Source organism: Osmerus mordax, chromosome 13 (assembly GCF_038355195.1).
Source record: "Osmerus mordax isolate fOsmMor3 chromosome 13, fOsmMor3.pri, whole genome shotgun sequence".
Classification (NCBI taxonomy): domain Eukaryota; kingdom Metazoa; phylum Chordata; class Actinopteri; order Osmeriformes; family Osmeridae; genus Osmerus; species Osmerus mordax.
This window is the reverse complement of record NC_090062.1, coordinates 9,928,943-9,954,457: the sequence shown is the minus strand read 5'-3', so window position 1 is coordinate 9,954,457 and position 25,515 is coordinate 9,928,943. Positions and strand designations below refer to the sequence as shown.

General features: G+C 48.8%; 3 protein-coding genes across 8 annotated transcripts in view; all 3 read left to right on the top strand.

Annotated features, from left to right (window-relative positions):
- The window catches only part of fam189a1 (family with sequence similarity 189 member A1), a 28,688-nt gene extending 22,732 nt beyond the window's left edge, over positions 1–5,956 (top strand). The window contains exons 5-12 of the mRNA XM_067249437.1: positions 642–749; positions 1,351–1,511; positions 2,576–2,711; positions 4,079–4,154; positions 4,285–4,935; positions 5,073–5,141; positions 5,295–5,626; positions 5,759–5,956. Of these exons, the coding sequence (XP_067105538.1) occupies positions 642–749; positions 1,351–1,511; positions 2,576–2,711; positions 4,079–4,154; positions 4,285–4,935; positions 5,073–5,141; positions 5,295–5,626; positions 5,759–5,956 (1,731 nt within the window). The remainder of the gene's footprint in view (positions 1–641; positions 750–1,350; positions 1,512–2,575; positions 2,712–4,078; positions 4,155–4,284; positions 4,936–5,072; positions 5,142–5,294; positions 5,627–5,758) is intronic.
- Positions 5,957–7,128: 1,172 nt separating this feature from the next.
- On the top strand, positions 7,129–15,709 carry golm2 (golgi membrane protein 2). Of its 4 annotated transcripts, none has more exons than XM_067249607.1 (11): positions 7,129–7,636; positions 7,956–8,573; positions 10,347–10,401; positions 10,508–10,610; positions 10,723–10,813; positions 11,251–11,365; positions 11,542–11,625; positions 11,767–12,060; positions 12,607–12,744; positions 13,358–13,444; positions 14,203–15,709. In XM_067249607.1, exons 2-11 carry the CDS (start codon positions 8,247–8,249, stop codon positions 14,277–14,279), a joined length of 1,371 nt encoding a protein of 456 aa, XP_067105708.1. In that variant the 5' UTR covers positions 7,129–7,636; positions 7,956–8,246; the 3' UTR covers positions 14,280–15,709. The 4 variants fall into 4 exon arrangements, with proteins under 4 accessions (XP_067105708.1, XP_067105706.1, XP_067105707.1 ...); XM_067249605.1 differs by having other exon boundaries at positions 13,358–13,525; XM_067249606.1 differs by having other exon boundaries at positions 7,129–8,573; positions 13,358–13,525.
- A 366-nt stretch (positions 15,710–16,075) lies between these two features.
- Positions 16,076–24,254, top strand: ctdspl2b (CTD (carboxy-terminal domain, RNA polymerase II, polypeptide A) small phosphatase like 2b). Of its 3 annotated transcripts, none has more exons than XM_067249255.1 (13): positions 16,076–16,244; positions 18,371–18,561; positions 19,040–19,178; positions 19,365–19,508; positions 19,756–19,971; positions 20,186–20,279; positions 20,432–20,543; positions 20,629–20,715; positions 20,921–20,983; positions 21,074–21,153; positions 21,320–21,446; positions 21,626–21,721; positions 21,825–24,254. In XM_067249255.1, exons 2-13 carry the CDS (start codon positions 18,394–18,396, stop codon positions 21,888–21,890), a joined length of 1,392 nt encoding a protein of 463 aa, XP_067105356.1. In that variant the 5' UTR covers positions 16,076–16,244; positions 18,371–18,393; the 3' UTR covers positions 21,891–24,254. The 3 variants fall into 3 exon arrangements, with proteins under 3 accessions (XP_067105356.1, XP_067105357.1, XP_067105355.1); XM_067249256.1 differs by having other exon boundaries at positions 16,076–16,270; XM_067249254.1 differs by lacking the exon at positions 16,076–16,244 and adding an exon at positions 16,881–16,901.
- The last annotated feature ends 1,261 nt before the right edge of the window (positions 24,255–25,515 follow it).

Genomic DNA, 25,515 nt, shown 5'->3' with positions numbered 1-25,515 from the left:
GTATCACATCTGGAAGGCAGATGTTTACCATGTTGCCATGGCACCCAATACCTTTCTGAAACACGGCTGCACATAACCCCACAGAAAAGAATCATGTAATCAAATATCTTCTCTAGTGTTTGTAGTCCTGAGGCGCTGTTTGTGAATGAGAGAGTGAGGACTGAGAGTTCTGTCTACATGTGGTGCTGAGCAGAGCGGGTTTGAAGACTGCTGGTCAGGACCTCTGTTCAGCTGACATGGTCATTTATTATCATTTATAATGATCATTTATCCTGCACCCTCTGACAAACCACCTCCTCTTCCTTGTTCTCTTCCTCCTACTGCTCCGCCTCCAAATCAGAACTTAATGAGACACACTGTCCATACTGTCAGGCAGGGCTATATGGTGACGTCTTCTTTGCATTTCCCCCTGCCTCTTGTCACCTCCTCAGCGACATCATCAGTGTTTGTGTCACCTTCGGTCCCATTTCCTTCCTCTCGTCTCAATCATTATGTTCTCTGACTAGAGGAATGGCTTTTCCTTCATCTTTAACCGACTCTCCCTCTCTGTTTATCATATCCTCAACCTCTTCCGACCGCCTCACCTCTCGCTCACTTTTCTTTCTTCCGTCCTCTTTCCCTCCCTGTCTCCCTTCCCCCAGGAGCTGCTGTTTAGTGTGTGTGCGCTGAACGTCATCTCCACCATCGTGTGTGCCCTGGCCACCGCTATGTGCTGTATGCAGATGCTCTCCACCGATGTGCTGCAGATGGTAAGATAGAGGCAGAGCAGGGTGAGAAGGGAGATGAGGGGGCAGGTGGGAGGGGGAGGGAAGGGAAGGGAAGGAAGGGCAGGTGTGGGGGGCGCAGGGGGGGGGGGGGCAGGTGGGAGGGGGCGGATGTTGCCTGTTATGGGGGCGGGGATTAGTTTCATCTGAGAGAACATGAAGGAGCCAGAACTACACAAGAACAAAGCCCTCCCCCCCCCCCCCCCAGTCAACCACACACGCATGTAAAGACCCCCCCATACACACACACACACAAAGACACCTTCCGCCACACACAAACACGCAAGCACACACACACATATAAAATCCCCCCCCACACACACATAAAAATAGCCAGAGGTCCATCTTGCCGTGGCTGTGACAAGGATCAGTTCACATCTCACGAGATGAGGATAGGGGTTGGGGACACTAATGAGGACACTAACAAGGTCTTTTCATATCACACCTCTCTAGATAAGGTTTGGGATTAGGGACACTAACAAGGTCTCTACCCAGATAATGTAATACTGTGTTGTGTGTGGGGTGGGGGGGTCTATACGTATGTATATACTGTATGTGTGCGTGCATGTGTGCATGTGTGTTTCAGTTCATGCCCCATAGAGCCCGTGCGCTGAGTGCTGACTGCATGACTCCCCATGGAACCATCCTCCACCAGACGCTGGATTTTGATGAGTTCATCGCCCCCATCCCCCCTCCCCCCTACTACCCCCCGGAGTACACCTGCACCCCTTCCATGGACGCACAGAGGTGAGCACCCCAAACACACATACACACTTCTTGAATAAAATATGACCCTAGATGCCACAACACTCCTTGTTCCAAGACACATCTCACACACACACACGCACTGTGGCTTAGCGTGACTCTCTGAGTGACTGTCTGCAGGATGTTCTTTGACACCTGTCAGGGTGTGTTTGATACATCTTCCTAGTGGGTCGTGTGGTGCCTTAAAGTTGACCTTAATGTAGTTTATTACAGCATTGTAGTTCTCTGGGGATGCTGTGGCCCCTCCCCCTCAGCAAACACACACATTCAAACACACACAGACACACACACACACTCTGCTGCCCAGAGAGCAGCTGATGTTTCCATGGCACCATGCCAGGGCTGCTTGTTAATTAGGCCGTAAATACAAACAAGCTGAATGACACTTTATAAGAGCTCCCTGTCAGGGGGCGGGCCCGTGTCATGACATCATCATGCCTCGGATGATTGGTCGAGACACTCAGGTTGTAATTCATTTCCACCTTTATCTTCCCCCGCTTCCACCTCCTTCCTACTCTCCCCCCATCCTTCTCTCTCTTCTCATCCTACTCACCCCCCCACTACTCCTCCCCCTCTTTCTCCTCTTCCTACTCTCCCTCCATCCTACTCCTTCTCCTTCCCCCTCTTCTCTTCTTACTCTCTGCCTCTTTAAAGGATTAAGAGCTGAATTAAACAACCCAACTTCTCGCTCTGCTGCTCATTCTTAATTGGCACCAGATAAAACACAGTCTTGGTGAATGGAATTATAATGGCTGTCGTATATTAGGTGATATGTTATGGATATGTGGAATAGATCTGAGTTGGAGTGTTAGGTGAAGAGAAGAGGATATCACTCTCTTACTTCTTCTCCTGCACCTCCACCCTCTCCTGCTTCTCTTCCTTCTCCTGCTCCCGCACTGTATCACCGTCTATATAGAAACAGAACAAGGAACCTCCCTAGAATGGGTCCTCTACAGAACCTCAGTGTTTCACCAGAGATGGTTCCTCTGTACTGCACTGTTCTAGACGTCACGGTGACTACCTCGTGGTCTGTGTTTGTCATCCAGGGGGCTCCACCTGGACTTTCCCCACTCTCCGTTCAGTGCCATCTACGGGGTGCCCATCAACAGTCCTGGCACCCTGTACCCGTCTGAGCTGCCCCCCCCTTACGAGTCTGTGGTGGGCCACACACCTGCCGTCCAGGTCTGTACGGGGGCAACAAGCACTGCTGGTTGCTCAAGTCCTGCACGTTTTCTTCTTCCTTCCATCCTTCCCTTCAGATGTTTGGGTGTCGTATTCTGTCATCTTTTGTAGCTCATTAATTCAGGGCCATCATCATCTGAAGCGTCATCCAAGGAGCCATACATCTCAGCGCCTCCCACTCCCTCCTCCCCTGTCACGTACTGAGCACCTGAATTGATGTGGCTCTGTTATTCACTAATGATGAAAACCGATTAGGTAATACTAAGGTGTTTGTGTTCCATCTTTAAGAGCTGCTCTTCACTAATCTCTCCTTGTCTTCCTACAAAGGTGTGATGTTGGAAGTCTGATCAATGTAGAGACTGCTCACCCATAGAAGGGAGGATAGGGAATACAGGGAAAGAGAGAGACTGAGAGTGGGACTAGAGAGTAGCTGGGTAGAGGCTGGAGAGAGGCTGACATTCAGGTATATTCTCCGACCTATAGAGCAGTGTATTCTCATATGCAGCCTGAAGTACCAGCCTCCTCTCTCCAGCTCACCATCAGCCGTGCAAGTTACCGCCATAAGTCTGTCCGGAGTCTCCTACACACCATGACCTGTCTGGCCAATCAGCCTGCTGTAATCGGTTGTAGGAGTGGGTCTAAGTACAGGATTGACAGTTGCTAGCTGACAAGTGGCTTACGTCATGTGATTGATTGTTGTGATTGTTTCCTTTGATCTGTAATCAGATTTTGGTACTATAGGAACACTGGGCTTATCCGTGACTATAGCAGAGATGTCTGCATGATAGGTGAAACTGACATAGCCAAAGTGATCAGTATAGTTGACCAAACTTGTCAAAATCCACAACCTTCTGTTCTGAAGCATCTCTATGGAACTCTGGATCGGGGGTTTTGGTGCAGTATGTTGATGGGTGCTGTGGTCTCAGAGAGCCCTCTACAGGCCAGTCTGTACATTTATTTACATTTATTCATTTAGCAGACGCTTTTATCTAAAGCGACTTCCAAGAGAGAGCTTAGTGCATAGGTCACTGATCATAACAACGAGATAGCCCCAGACATTGCGGGTAGACAAAACATGAAGAATACATTGCGAAAAAAACAAAATAAGTGCCAAAGGCCACCACAAGAGCATGTAGTTAAACAAATTACAATTAAACAACATGAACCTCAAAAGTGCAAGAGTGTACCTGTAGAAAAGCAAGCAACAACAATATATTTCACAGCGAGTAGGACTGCCCCAAGGATGCCAGTGCAGAGGAGTATCTTCACCCATGTCCTGAATAGGGTCCTAACTATGACTGCTATATTCTAATAGAACTGTGTGTGTGCTTGTGCACGTGTGTGTGCGCATGTGTGTGTGTCTTCAGGTCACCAGTCTAGAGCAGCAGGTATCACAGTCCAGCCCGTGTGAGAGGAACACTACTGCAGGCCTCAGCACCCAGGGTAAGACTGACCTTTTCATCTGCTACTGGCCACATACAGCTGCACCATCCTTTGTGGGCTTACCTCAGATTTGTCCTGTGTGTGTGTGTGCGTGTTGTAATGGTGTGTGTGTGTGTGTGTGTTTGTCTAGCCTCAGTGGACAGTGCATCTCTGATGGTGTCTGAGGTAGCTGACCTCCAGGAGCACAGCTGCTCCTCAGAAGACCTCTGCTCCTTTGAGGTCCAGGGTTCTGAGTCCTCCCCCTACTGCACGCTCCACACAGCGCCCATGGACGGCAGCGTGACCAGCCTGGAGCTCAGTACCCGCTGCTCCCTGCGCCAGTCATGCCCACACGCCCGCCCCAGCACTGGGGACCCCGCCCCCAGCGAGTCCCTGCCACCCTCTCCAGACTGGTCCTCTGAGAACCTGAGCACCCTGGAGCAGGAGGAGCATGAGGAGCCCGACGCCACACATACCATGGAGGAGCTGGCCTCTGCCACACACACACACACACCGCTCAGAGGGAGGGGGTGTAGGAAGTTTACCCTCTCTGTCCCTCCCCCCTCCTCCCAGCCCACTGTAGGCTCCTCAGGGGGGGCATCCACCCCCTCTCCCCCCGCCCGCCCCCGAGGTGCCAGGCTCTGCTTCAGTGTCTGGCCCCCCTCCTGTTCCCCCCAGCCCCCCTCTACCTCAGCCTCCGCTGAGAGGCCCCGGCTCCTCCGCGGCAACAGGAAGTACGGCAAGCTGGCCCGCATCGTCCGCTCCACCAGCGATCCCATCGCCTGCAGCTCCATATCAGGAAGTAGGTGACCCCACCAGGACCTGCTTGTGTGTGTGTGTGTGTGCGTGCGTGCATGCGTTTTACTATGTAAAAGCCAGTGTGAAACCAACACTGTCATGTTTGTTGACAGTGGGGTTGGTGTGTGTCTCCCCCTGCAGGACAGAGTTGGGGCTGTGTGTCTGCACACCCTGCTGCTGAAGAGTCCCCCCAGACTCCTCCGGAGCAAGGTACCCCCCTCCGCCCAACTCTCTCCACTCACACTGTCTCACCTAGAAATCCCATTCCAATTCATGTGGACTGGTTGCAGGACTGCTTACACACTGACATCCTGTACGTGTGTGCGCTCGTGTGTGTGTGTGTGTGTGTGTGTGTGCGCTCAGTTAGTGCAGAGCAGACAGAGGTGGCAGCGTCTAAACCGTGGGGACGCAGAGGCAGGAAGCAGAAGGATCAGAAGGACGAGAGGAAAGTGGACCTTCGCCTGAAACCCCGGACGCTCCGCTCTTCCTCGTCCGGCCCCAGCGAGAGGCCTCACTCCCTGGCTGACTTGAAGACCTACAAGGACACCAAGATCCTGGTGGCCCGTTTCCTGGAGCAGTCTAGTTGCAGTCTGCCCCCGGAGGTACAGCAGGTGGTCAACACCATCAAACACGTCATCAAGTCTGACGAGAAGCACATGGAGGAGGCCATCTTCAGTGCCAACGTCATTGACCAGGCAAGATGGGGAGGGAAGAGGAGGGAGGTCGTGGTGTGAAAAAGAACATTTAGTTTCTTTGATAGTCTTCATGTAATAAATTGGATTTAAACATTTATTTTTTGTATCTCTCTTTCTTCCCTGTCTGTCCAGGTGATGACCCAGTGCATCATGAGTAGTCCCAGGAAGCGAGGTCACGAGGATCTGCACCTGCGGAGCTGTGGGGCCCTCAGCTCCCCCTCCTCCCTGCGCCGCCCCCCCCAGACACCACGTCCCCCCCAGGATTCCCCCTCCTCCACCTCCCCCTCTGAACATTCTCAAAGCCCCCTGTGCAGAGAAACCATCCTCTGACACCTCCCATATACACACACAACAAGAACTGGAACCCTCTGATGGGGGAATGTCTTTCCAGGTTGCTCTCTCTCTCTCTCTCTCTCATAGTGCCCTGTGAAACCGTGCCAACCAAGACATCAGCAGAAACGGTAGCTTCCTTAAACTCCACCCACCAACTCTGGCCGGACCTGCTGCTACCTTTCTCTTTCACACACACACAGAAACCACCAAACTAACACACATACAAACACACCAGAATGTCTCCCTCAGGGGATTTTTGTAAAAACTCTCATTGGACTATCAGAACAGACCTGGAGGCGTTGTGTAAAACTGTGAAGCAGGCAGACTGCTTCACAGTTTCTAACAGATATGGGGTGAATATTTGTGATGGTGTTGGTCAGAGAACAAACGTGGATAATTAAACTTACCTCAGTGTGTTACCATTCTTATCAGTGTTGTAATAAAATATCAGTTTCTATCTTGTGTTAACCTCTTTTTTCTGTATTAAATATTCGAACGTTTTACTGCACGATACCTTGTCGCGCTCAACAAAGTTGTACAACAATCAGACAGCAGATGGCACTGACAGAAGTAAAAGCGTCCAGATTCTTGAGTGGTTGTGGATATGGATAAATAGAATATAGCAGTGGTGTGCTATATGTACGGATGGCTTTCTTTGAGAATAGAGACGTAGACTATATCATTTACAATCGGATATATTACATTGATTTTATATATTTATATATATGTATGGCCTATATAAAATTATGATTGAGTTTATGTAAATGCAGAATGACACGTATAGGTCCAATGCGTTCAAGTATTGATGAGGTGACTTTGTTATCAGTGGATTCTGTGGAGGCTTCCCTGTGTCAATGAAGACTGACTGTATAAATAATTTCGTCTGGACCGCTCTGATCCTTATTAGTCAGTAGTGGAATAGAATCTGTTGGTTAGCGCGTTTTGTAACCTACGGGTCGCTTATCGGCGTGAACTAGACCCTTTGACAGCGCAACCGAGTTTTAACTCCGCCCTCCATCCACGCCGTCTGTGTCCGGATTGCAAAAGAAAAGTCACCATAAACCCGTTATCTGAAACAACCAATAGGATTCCCATATGTGTGTGTGCCATACATTGGAGCTTTAGCACGATTGGATAATCCCACTGTCAGTTCAACTATTTTGTACGCTCCGGCTGTATGGTTTTGTCTTTAGAAGAGCCAGTTGGTAGACTTTAACATTCAGAACTATGAATTATATTAGCTATGTCGCTGTAATCCTATAAAGTAAATAGGTCATGTTGTGTTTGTTATCACAACGACGCACGCGCTCCGCTGCTTTTCCATATTTGCCGTGAAAAAGAGACAACACAGAGGAGGATTGTCTCCAACGAAGCCGAGGACGCGCTAGTCTAGGCTAGCTAAGTAACGTTAACCAACAATGTTAGCGGGGCAAAACGTTGCAGACCTACATTTTTTTGTCAGTGTGGTCAGTTGAGCTGTTTATTTGGCAAAACGGGGTAATACACATGTTGCCCGTCCTCCGGACAATGAAGAGACCTTGGATATCATACTACTGTACAGTCAGAACTAGCGATCTAGAATAGCGCTAGCCAACATCGATTTCAAGTCTTGGCTGAGGTCGGATGGTACTAACTGCTGTATTGGCCAGCCTGTTAGATACCAGAATCCATTGTGAGGTTAGCAAAATATGTTTTTATGCAAGATGTATTTATTATGCATGATTTGTGTTTGCCGAAGCTAGTTATGTACAGGTTAGCTTACTATTTACCAGCTAGCCAGTTTGTTTCGTCAGGTCTGGTTGCTGAGCAGCAGCACCCAACCAACGCATATAATTTGCTCAGCCAATCATTTACTACCTACGAGCTAGCTAGATATATATGCGTATACCAGCGCGTCTAATTGTCCAAAATAATAATAGCATTCAATGCGTTGTGTTTATTGCTAAAGTTGCTAGAAGCTAACGACAATGCTTGCCTACGTTTGCTGTGTTCGCAGCTAGGCCACGTCGCTGCGGATGCACTGACAAGCAGCGCATTGGATGAATGCAAACAAGAGCGAGACAACTGTACGGAAGGAGGAGGACGTTTTTTTGTTTCGTGTGCTTCTGTCGCTTGAGAACAGAAAAAATGCTGTACTGGTAGCAGACAATTTTGGTGGAATTTATAATCTTAAATTTTTGCCGCAGCAATACGGCATGTCAGCCAAATTCACATCTGGAATTCTGTAACGTTACCAGTACAGTAGCAGAGCATCTTTGCTCGTTCAATTAGCGTGACAGATTCAGAGATGGTTGGTTTCGGCGCAAACCGACGGGGAGGCCGTCTCCCGTCCCTCGTCCTCATTGCGTTAATGGTCATTATTGGTATACTGTCTTTCAACTACTGGACCGTTTCCAACAAGAACGGGCGGCTGCTGGACGAGCTATTGGAAGTACAGACGCAGGTGAAACGCACGGACGCGGCGCGCAGCAGACTGGAGAAGCGCAACTCGGAGCTGATGGTGCAGGTGGACACGCACCGGAAACAGATTGATAAGAAGGATGGCGACAACAGCATGCTCGAGGGCAAGCTGCAGGCTCGCGATGTCCTCGTCAAGAAGTTCACAGATGAAAAGGTAAGAGAGTAGTAGTATTAGAGTAATCCTGTACAATACACTGACACTGAGAACCAACCAACGTGTGGCTGGGGATGACGACACTGGTCTGTGTAGACCAGGGTAGACCAGTACTCTCTACGAACAGACTGTGTGCAGATTAGCTGCAGGTGTGTACAGATTGAGTTTGGGTGTGCCTCAGAGTCTACAATGTGACCTGGTGGGTGTAGGTCCACACTCCCGAGCCTTTCAGGGAATGTAGCCAGGTTACTTCCTGGAGAAACCTGTTGCTGGATCCGGCTCAGGTGTGCCAGCATTCAGGTCAACCAGTGCTCAGGTGTCCTGCAAGAGCATTCCACTCTCCTGTGTCAACAGCTGCAAGCACAGGGACAGGACAGGGTGTGTCTGTAAACATGGACACCCTTTGCTCTGTTCTGGTGGGTTCCTTTCAATCCCTCAACTCTGTTTTTTCCGACTGTTAGCCACTCCTGTCTCTCTGCCCCTGTCCTCTAGTCTTCTCTCTTCTTCCTTCCTCCCTGTTTGTCTGCTGTTCTTAGAGGGCACTGCTCTGCCTCAGTTCGGGGAATGTGACAGAATGAAGCTGTTATCTTCACAGTGGATGACACTGAAGCTGTAATTACTGTCACAGCTCTCCTGTGAGCTTTGTGCTTCATTAACAACCATAGTCTCTCTCTCTTTCTCTCTCTCAGCCTCTTTGAGGACAGTATGGGGGTGCAGCCTAGTGCAGCCGGAGCTTCCTGCAGATCTCATTATAGAGGCCCAGCTTAGATCTTACACAGCTGAGGACCACTGGTCCCTCAGGACCAACACACACACTCACACAATCCTCCCCTCATCACCTCAGTGGGGTTAGCCGGCAGATGCTCCCAGCTCAGCTGCTCCCTGATTAACAGTCATGTCCACCCAGTTTAACCATCTTGTTGACTATTCATCACCTGTAACATAGTTTGAGACATTCACACCAACGTGACCAGAGTTGTAGCTTGTTAGGTTGAAGGTGTGTAATGCTTCACTAGACTAAAGTTCTCCCCTCCTCCCTCTCTCCTCTCCCATCCTCTTCCCTCTCTCCCCTCTTCCCTCTCTCCTCCTCTCCCATCCTCCTCCTAACATCTTCTTCCCTCTCCTCTCCCATCCTCCTCCCACCATCCTCCTCCTATCCTCCTCTCCCATCCTCTTCCCTCTCTCCTCCTCTCCCATTCTCCTCTCCAATCCTCTTCCCTCTCTCCTCCTCTCCCATCCTCTTCCCTCTCTCCTCCTCTCCCATCCTCTTCCCTCTCTCCTCCTCTCCCATCCTCTTCCCTCTCTCCTCCTTTCCTATCCTCTCCCATCCTCTTCCCTCTCTCCTCCTCTCCCATTCTCCTCTCCCATCCTCTTCCCTCTCTCCTCCTCTCCTATCCTCCTCTCCCATCCTCTTCCCTCTCTCCTCCTCTCCCATTCTCCTCTCCCATCCTCTTCCCTCTCTCCTCCTCTCCCATCCTCCTCCCTCTCTCCTCCTCTCCCATCCTCTTCCCTCTCTCCTCCTCTCCTATCCTCCTCTCCCATCCTCTTCCCTCTCTTCCCTCTCTCCTCCTCTCCCATCCTCTTCCCTTTCTCCTCCTCTCCCATTCTCCTCTCCCATCCTCCTCCCTCTCTCTTCCTCTCCCTCTCTCCTCCCTCTCTCCTCCTCTCCCATCCTCTTCCCTCTCTCCTCCTCTCCCATCCTCCTCCCTCTCTCCTTGTCTCCCATCCTCCTCCCGCTCTCCTTGTCTCCCATCCTCTTCCCTTTCTCCTCAGATAAAGTTGCAGAGTGATGTCACATCCCAGATGACAGAGATCCAGAGGCTCAAAGGTGAGAGTTGATATCACTGCCTAGCCAACAGGGGGCGCTGGCACACCAGCTCACACAGTGGATCCCACAGCCAACCGCATGTTTGTGTGTTTGTTGTGGCCCACAGAGCAGCTGAAGGAGCTGAAGCAGGAGTTTATGAAGCAGGAGGAGCAGTTGAGGGAGGTGAGGAAGAACAGCACCACCCTGGAGAGGAGGCTGGAGTACGAAAGGTACAGCAGATCCAATTCACCTTCTTCCTCCCCCAGAGATATTTCTACTCTGTGGTAAGCTTGACCAGGCTGGGCAATGACGTGTGTGTGTGTGTGTGTGTGTGTGTAACAGTTTGCAGTGTGGGAGACAAATGGCCCAAAAGAAAAACGAATATGAAGAGATGAAGAAAAGCCTGGAGGAGGAAGCATCCAAGCTGAGACAGGTGAGTGATGATGATGATTGTGGTGGTGGGATGCCTCTAGAGCTCGTTAGACTTGTTTATAAAGGAGAAGCCTGCAGAAAACTGTTGTGGCTCTCCACGGCCCCCTGGTGGTGTCAGCCAATAACAGCAGTCCATTATGTCCTGAGGGGGCAGCTTGGTGTCCAGTTATAGTATGAGGGTGTTTTTGCTTGCACAGCTGTAAATGTTTCAGCCTTTCATCATTCTCCTCTGGATGTCCTTTCCCCTCCCCATCCCTATTACCCACGCTCTCCCTTTATTCTTTCATCTCTTTCCCCACCGCTTCATTTCTCAATCTCCCTCTCTCTCTCTCTCTCTCTCTCTCTCTCTCTCTCTCTCTCTCTCTCTCTCTCTCTCTCTCTCTCTCTCTCTCTCTCTCTCTGTGTATCACGCACACTCTCTCCTGTCTCCTCCCTCAGAGTGCTCTGAGCAGCAGGAAAGCAGCAGGGACTGCTGATGCAGGTGCAAAGGTGGAGGCTGCAGCGGAGCGCCACACGGTGGTAACCCTCCAACATGACAGCCCAGATCTGAAAGGTACTGCAGGAACGTCACCTGTAATGCATCGCACCAAATGGTTTCTGAGGGACACTAAAATCCTCAAAGTGTTATGATGTCTAGATATTATCTACATATATCATGTATGTGAGTTTTGTGTTCAAGTTCACCTCATGTCTGCTGTCTGTATGTGCTTGTCCTGCTGCCCCCACCAGAGGACCTGGGCAAGCCTGGCAGTGATGCTGGCATGCCTGGCATCGAGGACAGCGAGGTGGGGAAGATAGAAGATGTGCATTTCGGTGAGTCAGCTGGTCTCTAGGTCTCAGCTACAACGCTAGTGCAAGAAAGTCAATTCATGACTAATGTATCTCCCCTTTCATCTCTTGCTTTCGCTTGCTTTCTCTGCCTCGCTCCTTCAACCTCCTCCTCCCTTCTTCCAGCCTTAAAGCGGCCAGCCATCACCCAGAACCACGTCCTGGCCCCAGATCCTGAGGTGGACACTGGGGATAGGGTACGGGCAGGGGTAGATGATGGGGCAGTGAGGCCTGTGGTTCTCGAGCTCCCTGATCTGCAGGCAGAGAGGGACAGGGTGGTGGTGGTGCCCCCTGCTGGCCACCCTCTGCAGCAGCAGCCTCCGCCGGCGGTGGCAGACAGACCGGTGCTGTTTGATGAAGACAACAAGGCTGCAGCCATCCAGGCAGACGAGCTAGGAGAGCAGAACCGACAGCTCCAGGGTAAACACACACACACACAGCTCATGTACATACACAAACAACGTCAAGGTCCAAACACACACGGCTCTATTGTACTCTACTCTACTGTATCGATATACTCTGCTTTATAGAGGAGACTGGAATATTTCCCAGACAAGGCAGAAGATTCGTAAAACCCCTCGTTCCATCTTGAGAACTTGACAGTCTTTGGAATAGTTGAATCTCTGTATGTCAGGCTGTTCTGGGCTCCCATTGGCTCTGTACAGCAAAGGCCCCGCCCTTCACTACTTTTGGCCAATTGTCAGCTTTTCTCCTGTTGCCATAAAGCATCCTGCTGTGAGGAGGAATGTTTGTGTAGAAAATGGAGGGAGCAGAGAGAAAGCAGTATCGCTCCCTGGCTCTCCTCTCTGCTCTCTTTGGCAGACGTTCAGTTTGTAAGGTGATTCATCATTCTTTTTTTCCTCCCTGAAGACTTTGAACATGTGTGTTTGGAGCAGCCATGTGAAAGAGCTCATTCAAGTAGAAAACTCTGTAATAGCTCACTCTCCCCTCTCCTCCTCTTCTCAGCTCCTGACCATGTTAAGGGGGGGAATGTCCAGGCCAGGGGTGTGGGCCTGCCCCCCAACCCTGCCCAGGTGCCCAACCCCATAGAGCCCAGGCGTGCCAGGGACCAGTTGCCCGCAGAGGCGTCTCGGCACCGCCAGAGTGAGTATGAGTATCCCTGGAGGTGGGTGGGTAGGGGGGTAACTGAGCACACTGGAGATGATGAAGAGGAGCGGACTGGAGCTGAGGAGAGGTCTGGGTCTCATAATGCTGCTGCTGCCTGGCTTCAGCTCTGCTGCCCCTACACTGCTGCACTTCTCCTCCTCTCATCCAGCCTCCCTCCTCCTCCCGCATTTTTCTCCTCCGCACACTCTCCTTCGCTACCTTTTTCCTCTCTCCACCATTTCTCTTTAGTTTGTCATAAAAACCCCAGCTTGTCCAGGTCTGGTGTTCTATCCAGTTTCTTCTCCTCCTAACTTATGGGAAGCATCTGTCCCCCTCCTCTCGCTCTCTCTCCGTCTCTCCTACTTCCCTCCCTTCCTGACAGGCTCCATCTGTTTAATCCTCGTTTCTTTCTTTTTTTCTTTCTCTCTGCTCACCTCACTCCTTTACTCTTCTTCCCCTTTTATTATTTGCCCTTCCTCCTCCATTCTGTCCTCTTCCTATCTCTCTCTCTCCCTCCATCCCTCCCCTTGTCTCTGCATCCCTCCGTCCTGATGGGGCCCTTCTCTCTGCATCCCTCCGTCCTGATGGGGCCCCTTCTCTGCCTCTGCAGGCCGCTTCTTTGATGAGAACGAGTCCCCGGTAGATCCCCAGCACGGCTCTAAGCTGGCGGACTACAACGGGGACGACGGGAACGTGGGTGAGTACGAGGCTGACAAGCAGGCTGAGCTGGCCTACAATGAGGAAGAGGATGGTGATGGAGGGGAGGAAGACGTCCAAGGTGAGCCCGGGGGGTCTCCAGCCAACTGATCTCACCAACTCCCCCCTCCACTCCTGCTGCCTCTCCCTGCATCAGTTCTAGACTGCCACCTTCACCCTTGCTCACAGCACCCTGAACCCCCCCCCCTCCAAACCCACTCTCGACGGTAAACCTACACTTACTTGTCCCCAGCCCTAACCCAGGGTCTCAGGGTTCTGTGAGTGTATGCATGTTCCATCCAGCTGTCTCCCTGCTTGCCTGTGCTTCTTGTGGCTGGGCCTCACCCAGCTGTCAGTGTCCAATCACCATCTCTCTCCCTCCAGCTGTGGTAGAGTAGATGCTGTGTTCGTGTCACATAACTGGCTAAGCAGCCTCAAGTGCACCATGCCATCACTGTAACCCTGCCATCCATCTGGACCAGCAGAGGGTGTACTATGAGGCATGATCTGACCAGCTTCTTACTAGTGACTAACCAGTCCATCTAAGTCCATACAGCTGCTGTTCTTCCTGAAGTCGAGGCGTCTTTAATAGAAAAACATAATAAAATCAGGACACAGAAGGATCATGGCTGGTGTGCAGCCATAATGGCAAAGCCCTGGTGACCTATGACCTGTAAGCACTGAGGAAAGTCAACATAATGGTATGTTGTCTTTTCCCCCCCTTTCTCCTCTTTCTCTCCCCTGTTGTTCTGCTCCCAGACGATGAAGACCGGGACATCCAGGGGGACCGTGCAGTCGACTACGGGAAGAGACACCAGGCCATTGACATCCTCTAGACCCTACACTTAACTGTGCAAGACCCCGGACTTCCTGTGTGTAGGAGCTGGTGCACCCCTGTGCTGGGGGTGGGGCCTCTGACCACCTAGACTCGCCTTCCACAGTGTTCTTCCTAGGATGTAAATCTCATGACAGTTTCCTAAAGACCTCCAGGATGTGGCACCTCTCTGGAAAAACTGATGTTCACTGTAGGAACCTCCCACCCTGCAGCACTGCAGACAGAGACATGAAGACCAGGCTCATGCCTGTGGTACATCTGCAGATGCTCATGGTGTGTTTGTTTGTTTTTGTTTGCTTTGTAACTTATTTGTCACTAGGGAAGCCCCAAACTAGATGACAGGTATGCAATGTGGGACTGTATAATAAGTTTCTGTTTATGTCTGATTATGAAGGTTTTCATTTCCTACTTGGCTAAATGACCTTTGGACTGAAGCTGTCCGAAGTCTCTTTTGTCTAGATAGGGGGACTGTTTGTGACCTGGCAAGAAGTCTGGCCCCCTCTCCTCTGCTCAGCCTGATAACATCTGTGGGCTTTTCTTCTGTTGGTGTTCCACCTTGACTTGACTTTCCCTTAACTGACTAGATGTTCTCTCAGATTCTGAACAGCTGTTTCTTGATAGAGAGCTGAAACTAGTTTAGTCCTAAATGTGTCAATGAAATTAAAAGTCCTCTGTGTTTCCTCCGGTGTGTCTTGGCTGGTTTTGACGCCGGCCCCCCATGCCAAGGACCTGTGGTTCCGTTAGGAAACATCTCTGACTGCCCTCATATTCCAAAGTGGGCATTCTGTTGGTCTGAGGGCTGATGTTGCATGCATGACCACCACTACTAGCAATCTTTATGAACCCCCCTCCCCCACCTCACTCCACTTACTGAAGCTTCAAGCAATACTCATACAAACTGACCTAGGTACACTTCTGTGAAATGACTCTGGAACTTTAGCTTTTATGGAGGAGTGTTGGTAGCAGGTGTCTACATGTTGGAGCTGTCTCCATTTATATTGTAGGACATAAGGTACAAACTTATCTGTGGCATTTTAGATACATGAGCATTAAATCATTTGTTTTTGTAGCTCTTAAAGAAGGATTTCATATTGAAGGGCGGCATATTGAATGTATTGTCTTTGTTTTCTTCTGTTTATTAAAAGGAAATTGTACAAATCAGAGACGCATATGGGCAAGGCCAGCCAGGGAGATCCGTTTCCTTCAAATTCGAATGACAGGAGAGATAAATACAGCTGGTAGTTCAGTCACTGTGATCTGTAGGACAAGTGGTCTTGATTCGGTTTCTTGTTTCATGGTAATTAATGGTAAACATAGATCATCATGCTTAATAATGGTCATCAATCATTGGTAACAGTAATCAATCAATTGCTTATATGTATCCCTCAAATGCTTTTTGATTTATAATTTATTAAAACCGTTTTGTGCTCTTTTGAATGTGTATTAGTTGTTTGAAACGCAACTGATCTAGATGAAGCATACCAGTGGGATTTATTGTAGAGTTGATGACTCCGTGAAGACAGTACAGTAAGTATATGGTACATCGATTTGGTTAGGTTTTGGACCCTTATTTTGTCGGGTAATTATTGTTTTTCATCTTCTGCCTTGGAAAGTATGTCGTAGCAACACTTATTGTGACTGTGCCACGAAGTATGTAGTTAAATATATTTCACTTTCATTTTAAAGCTACCTATTATCTTACGAGAGGTTGTGTGTGATGTTTGTGCGTCGAGTGTCGGAGGGGGTGTGTGTTCATGTGTGCATACGGGTATCTGGTTTTCAGTGTGTGGATAAGGAGGCGGGAAATGGCGACTAGCTACATATCGCAGTATCAGTTTTTAGACGGTCCCTGAACGAAGAGAAGTCGGATCACAGAAAAAAACTGACTGCTGCCCCCATCGTGGCTACCAGCAGCAGTTTGCTCGACCTGTCCCTTCGCTTTAGAGGCACTGCGGAGCACTGTAAAGTAAGTGAGGATTTTAACATGAGGGGGTGTGTATGACGTACAAATAAATATTTTCCTTTGATATTCAGGCACGTCTGCTAAGCTTCACGCTCTGTTTAGCTATTGTTGGCTAGCTAGCTAACCTAACGCGTTCGCAAAAATTCATGGCCTCCTTGGATCAGGCTAGTCCCTGAAACATTTGGTTTCCAACGACTCGATGTTTGTCGCTAATAAAATGTATAATCTGTAACTACTAAATGATCATATCCTCTCGTACTTTTCCTGATTAGGGAACTGTCATTTTACTTATTTGGGTTGGTAACGACTGGTTGTTACCATCATAACAACCCAGGGAACGTTCCGCTAGTGCGAGCTATATATCAGCATTCCAGCAATGCAATGGACATTCCCGGACCCAAGCTATTAGCCAGCTAAATTAGTTTGGTAGTTCATGGCTATGTCATTCTCTAGCTAACGTGTTTAAAGTATCGTTTTAAGATTGCTTTTTCTGTTCTTAGTTGATTTATTTCATAAGGCATTTGTTAACAAAAAAATGACTAAATGTTAACCATTGTATTCGCGACTAGCTTTACCTAATGCCATTAATCGACTAGCTTGGTAGCCTAGCCTTGCGGAACGGCAAGCAGCAGACAGACGGTCATGGCTAAATGCTGGAAGGTACGGATCCGCTGCATAGCTAGCTAACCATGTCAAATGCAAGTTTAATGAGTGGGCAATCTTAAAGGAAACTGAATATAATATAACAGCTAGGCCGCTTGCTACAAGATAGTTTCTAACGTCAGCTAATTATTTTGTTTGGCCCATTTGCTACCTGGGTGCAGGCAAGAAAGGTCTCCTTTCTTTTCCCGCTCAGTTTATGCGATGTGCATGCATTCTTCAGTATGTTGAAAGCGGCTACTTCAGTGGATGACTAATTAGACTTGACTTTATAGCGATCGAATTTTGGTTTTATCAAACACTTGTGCATTTCGTTAGCCTACCACTAATGTTTTATTAGGAGTGCACGTCGCATTGTTGTTTTCTGTAATGCCATGGTCGGTGTCAGCTCCTGCAGCCAGCGCATACCTGACAAGGGGAGATGGTTGAATTGGCTAGATATGACACTCACTTTCTCAACAAAGCTCAAGAGTTGGCTACACGGCACCACTGACAGGATAGTTAATTGACATTCCAGCCTATCTAATTACAGGAATATTTTTAATCCACGACGTGTTGGTTGTTTGTTCCACATTGTGGACTCTTGAGACCCAGCTGGGTGTCCTTTCACAGCACTGCTGCCTGCCTGGCAGAGGTAGATGCCTTCAGTGCCTCAACAGGAGGGCATATATCTGCTCTATCTCCTGCTTACTCTGGCCTGTGGGCACATTTAATACAGGATATTTTTAAATGGTCTCTTGTGTTTCATCCCTGTTCTGATACAAACCAGATGTAGTGTAGAACGATGCAATGAGTGGTGGAGTTGGACGGATAGAGTAGCACACACACGCACAGTCTTTCTGTAACGTGTGTGTTTTTCTGGCACGGAATCTGACAGGTCCAGGACATGCCTGAACACATTTTCAGCCAGTTGTTCTTATGTAATTGCACTGGTTGGTAGGATGGGGCCAACAAGAATAGTTCTCCCTCGCTGGGGTTTGTTAATGTGCTTGTCTGCACAGACTTTCATCCATCTAGTCAGTTTTCAGTTTGAGCAGAGACACCCCCAGAGGGTGGATGGTATGGGAAGGCACAGGTTCCTAATAGGGCAATGAGAAAGGAAAAGAGCATGTTTAAAGTGTTGGAGCAGGGCCCTGGCACAGTTGAGACTGGGGGAGAGGGGGGGGGGGGGCTGCATTGGTGAACCATATAGTGAAGGAAATGGGATCCTGAACACAACCAGATGTTTTGCTGCTGCACGCTCTGTGTGCTGGACCAGTGCTTTTTCTGTGTTTGTGCAAGACCAGTACTTTTTCCGTGTGTGTGCGTCGATTGAGTTTTCTACTCCGTTGAGTTGACCTAGACTATAGTAGTTGAGCGCCATGTCCACTGGTAACTGGTCTAAAACTATAGTACTCTGCTAGCTTTATGACAAAGTTAACAAATTCTTGCTCTCTCTTGCTCTCCCCCCCGCTCCCTTCCCCCCCCAGTCTTGCATGTGACTGCTAAGACGATGAGGCTGAGAATGCGCAAGGCTTCTCAGCAGCCTAACCCCGCCCATGCGGCACGCCCCTCCAGGACCAAGAGGAGGCACTCTGAAGTGGAGGAGGACACGCCCCCCAGTGGGGGGAGGGGACTTCTGTCCACCATCAAGAAGTTTATCAGAGGGAATGCCGTCAAGGTGAGCCCCTTCACCACCACCACCAATTGTCGTTCCCCCAAGCCTTCACCATCTGATCTGGGATAGCAACACCTGTACAGAGGAAGAGCACATGCTTTAAACTATCTCATGTGAGATCAGACATTACCTCAGTGAATGAAGGAAGGCTGCATTTATACTATTGGAACAAGGCCAAAGTTGAGCTTCGACCAGCCCATTGTTGCAGTTAACCTGTGTACTGTACATGGTGTGACATGCAAGCTTGGTGTTGCGTAAGTCTATGTTGGCTGACCACTCCGGATTTAGCTCTCAACGTTTACCATGTAAATCTACTGTTTGTCAGGAGACAGTGTCGTGTTACCTAGAAATGTGTGGCGGAATGCAGCTGCCTGGCAAGGACTCTGACTGGGAGCTAATTTTAGCCAGGCTCAGAGTTTCCCTTCTCTCTCGCTCCGTCTGTGTCTTTCGCTCTCTCTCTCGCTCTCTCACTCTCTCTCAGGTGGAGCAGGAGAACTCTGCTAAGAGAACACGGCTCCACTGTGATGTGGACAACAACTTGATCACCTCCACACCACAGGGCGGTGATCCCCCCAGGAGGACCGTGGCCCGGGGGGGCAGGAGGGGCTCTGTCAATGGAGGTGAGACATTTATTTTCTTATGCTGACTTCTTGGAACATTCATGTTCAAGCTCCTCCCATTAATAGGCAGGTGTCCTAACGTGGATTTTAGGACAGGACCCCAGGGTGTTTTGGGATATGCTATTCCCCAACATCGCTTCTTACGGAGTATGTGCTGCTGCTGACCTTTAACCCCTGCTGCCACAGAGGCCACCAACCATGACAGGAGTAAGGCTGAGAAGGTCAACGGCAGGCTGGAGGAGGTGGACGTTGTCAGCCCCCCCAGAACCACCCTGCTGGGAACCATCTTCTCCCCTGTCTTCAACTTCTTCTCGCCTGCCAATAAGAATGGTGAGACGACCTCAACTGTTCAACCTAACCTACCATACCTTCTATTCTATCATACATCTCCCCTGTTCTTCTATTCTACCATGCATCCCACCCACTGGTCCTTCCCCGGTCCTCCTACTCTACATATGCATCCTACCCTTCCCCACCTTTTACTGTATCCTGTCTCCTACCCCATCAATCCACCATACCTCCTGGGGGGGGGGGGGGTCTGTGCATTGTTAATCCTGATTGGTTTTCCCCCAATCAGGCTCTGATTCGCTGGGGCAAACGGTGGAAGCAGAAGAGATTGTGAAGCAGCTGGACATGGAACAGGTCGAGGAGACGCCCACCTGCACGCTGGAGGTCTGTACCTCCACACCCCTGTACCCCCCTGTCCCCCCGGTCCTACGGCCCCCCCACCCTCCAGAGGCCCCCCAGGAACAGGCGGAGATGGAGCCTGATGCTGACCTGCCCCCCCTCACAGGTGAGCAGGGAATGGCAGTTATGGTGAATCATGCCTCCCTACTATTGATGTGAGTTTTGAACAATATTTAATTATTGTTAATTGATCCATGGCTAATGACAGATCTCTTCAGTTTGCATTACCTGTTCTAACTATTCTTATTATTCTCTCCCTCATTCTTTACTCTCTTCTACCTCCTAACTCTCGTTCCTCCACCCCTCCCCATCCTGCCCAGCCCCTGGTATGCTACCGGAGGCGAGTTATGTGGAGGTTCAGCCCACTGTCCCAGCAGAGGGCACCTATGAGGAGGACTGGGAGGTCTTTGACCCGTAAGTACTAAAAACTATATTTCCCAAAACAAGTTTCTTTTTTGTTAATGGTGATGGCTGTACTTGGTTGACTGTACTTGGTTCACTATGTGCTGCTAGTCTGTTTTCCTGGCTGGTTTATGATGTGGCCTCTGTTTCTGCTTGCGGTCCAGCTACTTCTTCATCAAACATGTCCCTCCCCTGACTGAGGAGCAGCTCACCCGAAAGCCAGCGCTGCCTCTGAAGACCCGGAGCACCCCTGAGTTCTCCCTGGTTCTGGACCTGGTCAGTACCTTCACCTCCACCCTCTCAGAACCTGTCCAATATCAGTCTGTTACCTGCCTTCCCATATCTCTGTGTCTGCTTCCAGGATGAAACGCTAGTCCACTGTAGTCTGAATGAGCTGGACGACGCAGCTCTTACCTTCCCTGTCCTCTTCCAGGATGTCATCTACCAGGTACAGGCTTGGTCTTCTAACAACTTCCTTACTAGGGAGCAACCTGGCCAGCAGGGGGCAGTGCTGCCCTGAGTTTAGTTTCCCACTGTCTTCCTATAAGCTGTTTTTGGTAGAACACAGCTTGAGTATGAACGTTTTTATAATTGGCTTTATTTTAATTCATCGTTTAACTTTCTTTGTTTTGCTGTCTCGTGTTTGTTTGCAGGTGTACGTGCGGCTGCGGCCTTTCTTCAGAGAGTTTCTGGAGCGCATGTCGCAGATCTACGAGGTCAGATCCTGATTCAAGTTCTTTCATTTGAATAGAGGATGTGGTGGTGGTGTGGCGAGGCATTCATCCCTGTGTGTGTTTGTCTTACAGATCATCCTCTTCACGGCCTCTAAGAAGGTGTACGCAGACAAACTGCTCAACATCCTGGACCCCAAGAAGCAGTTGGTTAGGTGTGTGTGTGTGTGTGTGTGTGGCTGGAGCAGGTGTTGAATCACATGTGATATTCAGTTGTCAGAGTTGTGGTTTAGCTACATTATTGATAAAGGGCCCTGAACCAGGTCATTGATTTGTTTTTTTCCTCTACTTCTGTCTCCGTCGTTGTGTCTGTAACTGAAGACACCGCTTGTTCCGTGAGCACTGTGTCTGCGTGCAGGGCAACTACATCAAAGACCTCAACATCCTGGGACGAGACTTGTCCAAGACCATCATCATAGACAACTCACCTCAAGCCTTCGCATATCAGGTGACCCCTCTCATGAACTATGCATCTACCCTGGGGTTCAGAGGTCCAACACTAAGTCACACACACACACACGTGTGCTCTCTGTTCCAGTAGTAGCAGTATATTTTTCCTGGGTGTTTAGTTCTCCAACTGACTGTTTGTCTAGCTGTCTAATTGTGTGTGTGTGTGTGTGTGTGTAGCTATCAAATGGCATCCCCATTGAGAGCTGGTTCATGGACAAAGGCGACAGTGAGCTGCTGAAGCTGGTACCCTTTTTGGAGAAGCTGGTGGAGCTGGTAGGATCTCACAAAATATGGATCCATAATGTACCAATCAATACTGAATCAATCATTATTCTACAGTTGTACCTGACCACTTGGCTGTTTGCTCCCCTCCCAGAACGAAGATGTGCGGCCACACGTCAGAGAGCGATTTCGTCTGCACGACCTGTTGCCCCCAGACTGAGACGTAAAGCAGGACTGCTGCCCCCGGACGCCAGAACTGACTGACCCCTCCCTCACAGACGCTGTACAGAGCCCCTTTGGAACACCTGCTACAGACATTGCCATTGCGCTTGATATTTTAGCCTTTTCTCTAAACCTATGATGTTCCTGCATTTCGTTGTCCTGCATACTTGCATTTAAAGCAACTTGAGAGAAAAAAAGGACATTTTTTCAAAGCAAGAATTTTTAACTGTATAGACCCAATTCACAAACTTTTAGGGAGACTGTGAAGGACTCCTCCTGTCCCATTGGTTGGCTGCCGGGTCCTACACAGCCCCCTCCACCCGCTGCAGCAGGTGCTGTCTGTATGGGCTGACCGTCTCACCAGAAGAAGAGGATGATCTCACACTGGCCTGAGACCCTCTGGCTCCAGACCCCTCCCCTCTGGCTCCAGACCCCTCCCCTCTGGCTCCAGACCCCTCCCCTCTGGCTCCAAGCCCTCCTGCTCCAGGCCCTGATCTCTGGTGCTCTACATACTGGACACTCCGTTGGCAAACGTATGGCCTGTTTTTGTGTAGCTGTTTCTCTGGTTGGGCTCCTATTTTGGAGGATTTTGCCACCTTTTACCCTGTAGTGTTAGGACCTCATGATGCATTCCTCTGTGTCTTCTGTTCTAGAGCCTCTTAAACAGTTGTTTTCCTTGAACAGCCTTGATCCTGCTAAATATCTACACAATCTGGACTGGTTCCTGCTCTCCGTAACTACATGGAGATGTTAAGAGACTAGTGTCCCTTTTTCTTGTCAGATCAAGAAGAATTGATCCTGATGTTCTGTTTATGGTGTGTAGTATTCAAAGGTTTAATTGAGTGGTGAGGGCAGGGGGGGCTTGGATTTAGTGGATTGGATTAACAGCAGATCCGGAATGGTGTCAGTTTGGCTTGGAGGTTTTACACACATACACAAACACATAAAAAAAGAAAACGGTTTATTTCTGCTCTTTTGTGCTGTAGATATCTGCTTTGTGTAACCGGTCATTTAGGAAGCTGGAGTACTCTTGGGCTTTCGTGTGAACCTCCAGTTACGGTTCTATACAATGTTCCTATAATCTGTAAGTTTTTATCCCTGACCAGCTATACCAGATCAGTACAGATGACATCTGTCTCAGTGGGTGGAGGGGGACATCCCAGAGTTCTCAGTAACCAGGTGACGGCTGGCAACACCAGAATTCTGAGCCGCCAACATTCTCCTCAGTTCCAGGTGGACAGTGTCACCTGAGGTGTGAGGGCACTGGAAGGAGATGGAATGTCTCACTGTTCTTCTCGACCCACATCTGCCATGTAGAATGTTTCACCTTTTTATTAATTGATTTTTACTTGTGTACTTTTTAAAGCCTTTTTCTTCTAAGTGCAGTTGAAGTATGTTAATGTCGATGCAGAGGTTTATGGCTGAATGTGTGTGTCCTGGCTTTTGGAGAGCTGTAGACCAGGATGCATTAGTTGTAGTGGACCCCAGACCCTCATCTCCTCCAGTCAACTCTCCTGGACCATGATCCCAGAGAGGCTTCCCCAGCCCTGCTGATGGATGCTCATCAATGGTGCCATACTACCCTTCCTCCCCAGTCTAAACAGTCTTTTATCTTCCTCTACAATGTAAAGATGTCCAGAGACAATCAAATTCTGGAAGCTTGTCACACCAGCCCCTAGGCTGCCCCTATTGGCCTCCAGACTCTCCTCTCTCTGTAGAGACTCACTAGAACCAGACTAACAGATCAGATCTAGTCAGCAGTGTTGTATTGAGTGTATTGACTATGAATGTAAAGTGTTTTCCAGTTTTGAGGGGGGGGGGGAGGGAGTTATATAGTCCATGTGATCCAAAGGATCTAGTCTTTTTGTATTTTTATCTTCCAAATCTTAAAAGATGAGAGAAAAAAAAAACATGGTTTGGTTTTATTAACCAAAAGTTGTCATTGTTATTGAGAGGTAAAGATCTGCTGTTCAGTTATTGTAGTTCCCCACCATGCAGACTTGGTGAGAAGACTCTTATTAGTTCCCATATGTGTTTATGGTCCAGTGGCCTGGTTTTCTCAGCTCATTCAGGTCCTGTTAACACCAGTGGTCATCTAAACCTTGGGCCAGGCCAGAATATCCATCCACAGTGACACCAACAGAACTAGAACCAACCCATGAAAGACCCAAAGCTCCATCTGACCTGGCCCAGCTCTGTGGGGTGTGACCCCTCTGTGTTCTCAAGGGTTGTGTTTTCTGAACAGCTTGGTGATGCTAAGGATGTAGGTGTTGATGGAGACCCAGTTCATTTGTGCATTACCAGTTTATTATTGTACAATGGGGTGTACAGTACATGCAGCTTAAAAAAATCCTTAAAATAAGGACTCTTTTTGTATTTTTGATTTCAAAAGGCATGTCATATCTACTTTTTAAATGTATTAATGAAGATTTAACTTTACATCAGCAGGAGTGTTTTCTTACAAATATCTGTATGTTTAGTTTAGCGCGTTGTCACTGACCCGTAGAAATTTAGCATGTAGAGAATACGCTTGCATTTGTGGGAAAGTCCTGAATAAAATTTTAATCATGGCACTTTTTCTGCAGAAAAAAAAAAGGGTTTCATGTCTCTTCCCCATAAAATATCCGTAAGCCTACTCGGGACAGAATTAGTCCTAATCATGTATTTTAATTGGGATATTTAAAGGTAAAGTTTGCTTGCATGCATTTTCTTTCGGGGCGATACACAATTTTTGTGTTGCTGTTAGTATACTCTGTTAAGGCAAGTTATGGATATTATCTTGAGTTACATAGTGTATCCTATGCATCTCATCATACAGAGGTGTTAGAAGGGCTAATGTAAATCTACACAACATGGTCTATTGTACATTCCACACGTTACTTTGCACAAGTTGCCACACTGGGCCCCGGTGGTCATCTTAAAGCACCCTGTCTGGCAGGTGTGTATATACTGCTTCTACCACTGTTGTAGAGAGACATGAGCTCCGGTTACTCACATTGGTCTGAGAAGACCTAATCAACTCGCCGTATTAATATTTCAGCACCCAAGACGCCGTGTTTGTTTGCAAATCCGGACGTAGAATTTCACAGCCGTCCTTTCGCACCTTTTTTTGCGTCGGTTCTTAATTAGGCTACTTTAGACCGTGGGTAGGGTTGCAACTGGACAGGGGAGAAGAGCTAGAGTCGACACCCTTTGGAAAGTAGTGACTTTGCTGTGAGGCAGTGTATCGTGTAAGTGGAACTATCCAACTTGACAAAGATATCTGAGAATTTGAAGACGTCTTTGGAACGAAGAACTAGACTACCTGAAGGATTCAGAAGAACCGTTTTAATTATTTTCGATGCAAAATTTCACGAACCAAAATTCAAAGATGTCGCTTAATATCGGTTTTGTGGTGGCACAACTAAAATGGTTTTGTCATCCAACTGGATAGATTAAAACAGCGGTTGTCTGCTTTCGTGGTAGTTTTCCTAAACATCATAGTGGAATAAACGTAGACTATAACCTGCTGCTCATGACAATGGGGCGAGTAATAAGCCTACAAACATTTTGCGTATTAAGCATCTTCATTGGTAAGTAGGCTATTCCGCTGGTCATACTTTAAAGTAGGCACATTGCTGGGT

Coding starts and splice junctions, on each gene's coding strand:
- golm2 (XM_067249605.1), top strand. CDS start 8,247: ATGGTTGGTTTCGGCGCAAACCGACGGGGAGGCCGTCTCCCGTCCCTC. Junction 10,402..10,507: donor AGAGATCCAGAGGCTCAAAG/GTGAGAGTTGAT, acceptor TGTGGCCCACAG/AGCAGCTGAAGGAGCTGAAG. Junction 11,626..11,766: donor GATAGAAGATGTGCATTTCG/GTGAGTCAGCTG, acceptor CCCTTCTTCCAG/CCTTAAAGCGGCCAGCCATC.
- ctdspl2b (XM_067249254.1), top strand. Junction 18,562..19,039: donor TCAGAGGGAATGCCGTCAAG/GTGAGCCCCTTC, acceptor ACTCTCTCTCAG/GTGGAGCAGGAGAACTCTGC. Junction 21,447..21,625: donor CTCAAGCCTTCGCATATCAG/GTGACCCCTCTC, acceptor GTGTGTGTGTAG/CTATCAAATGGCATCCCCAT.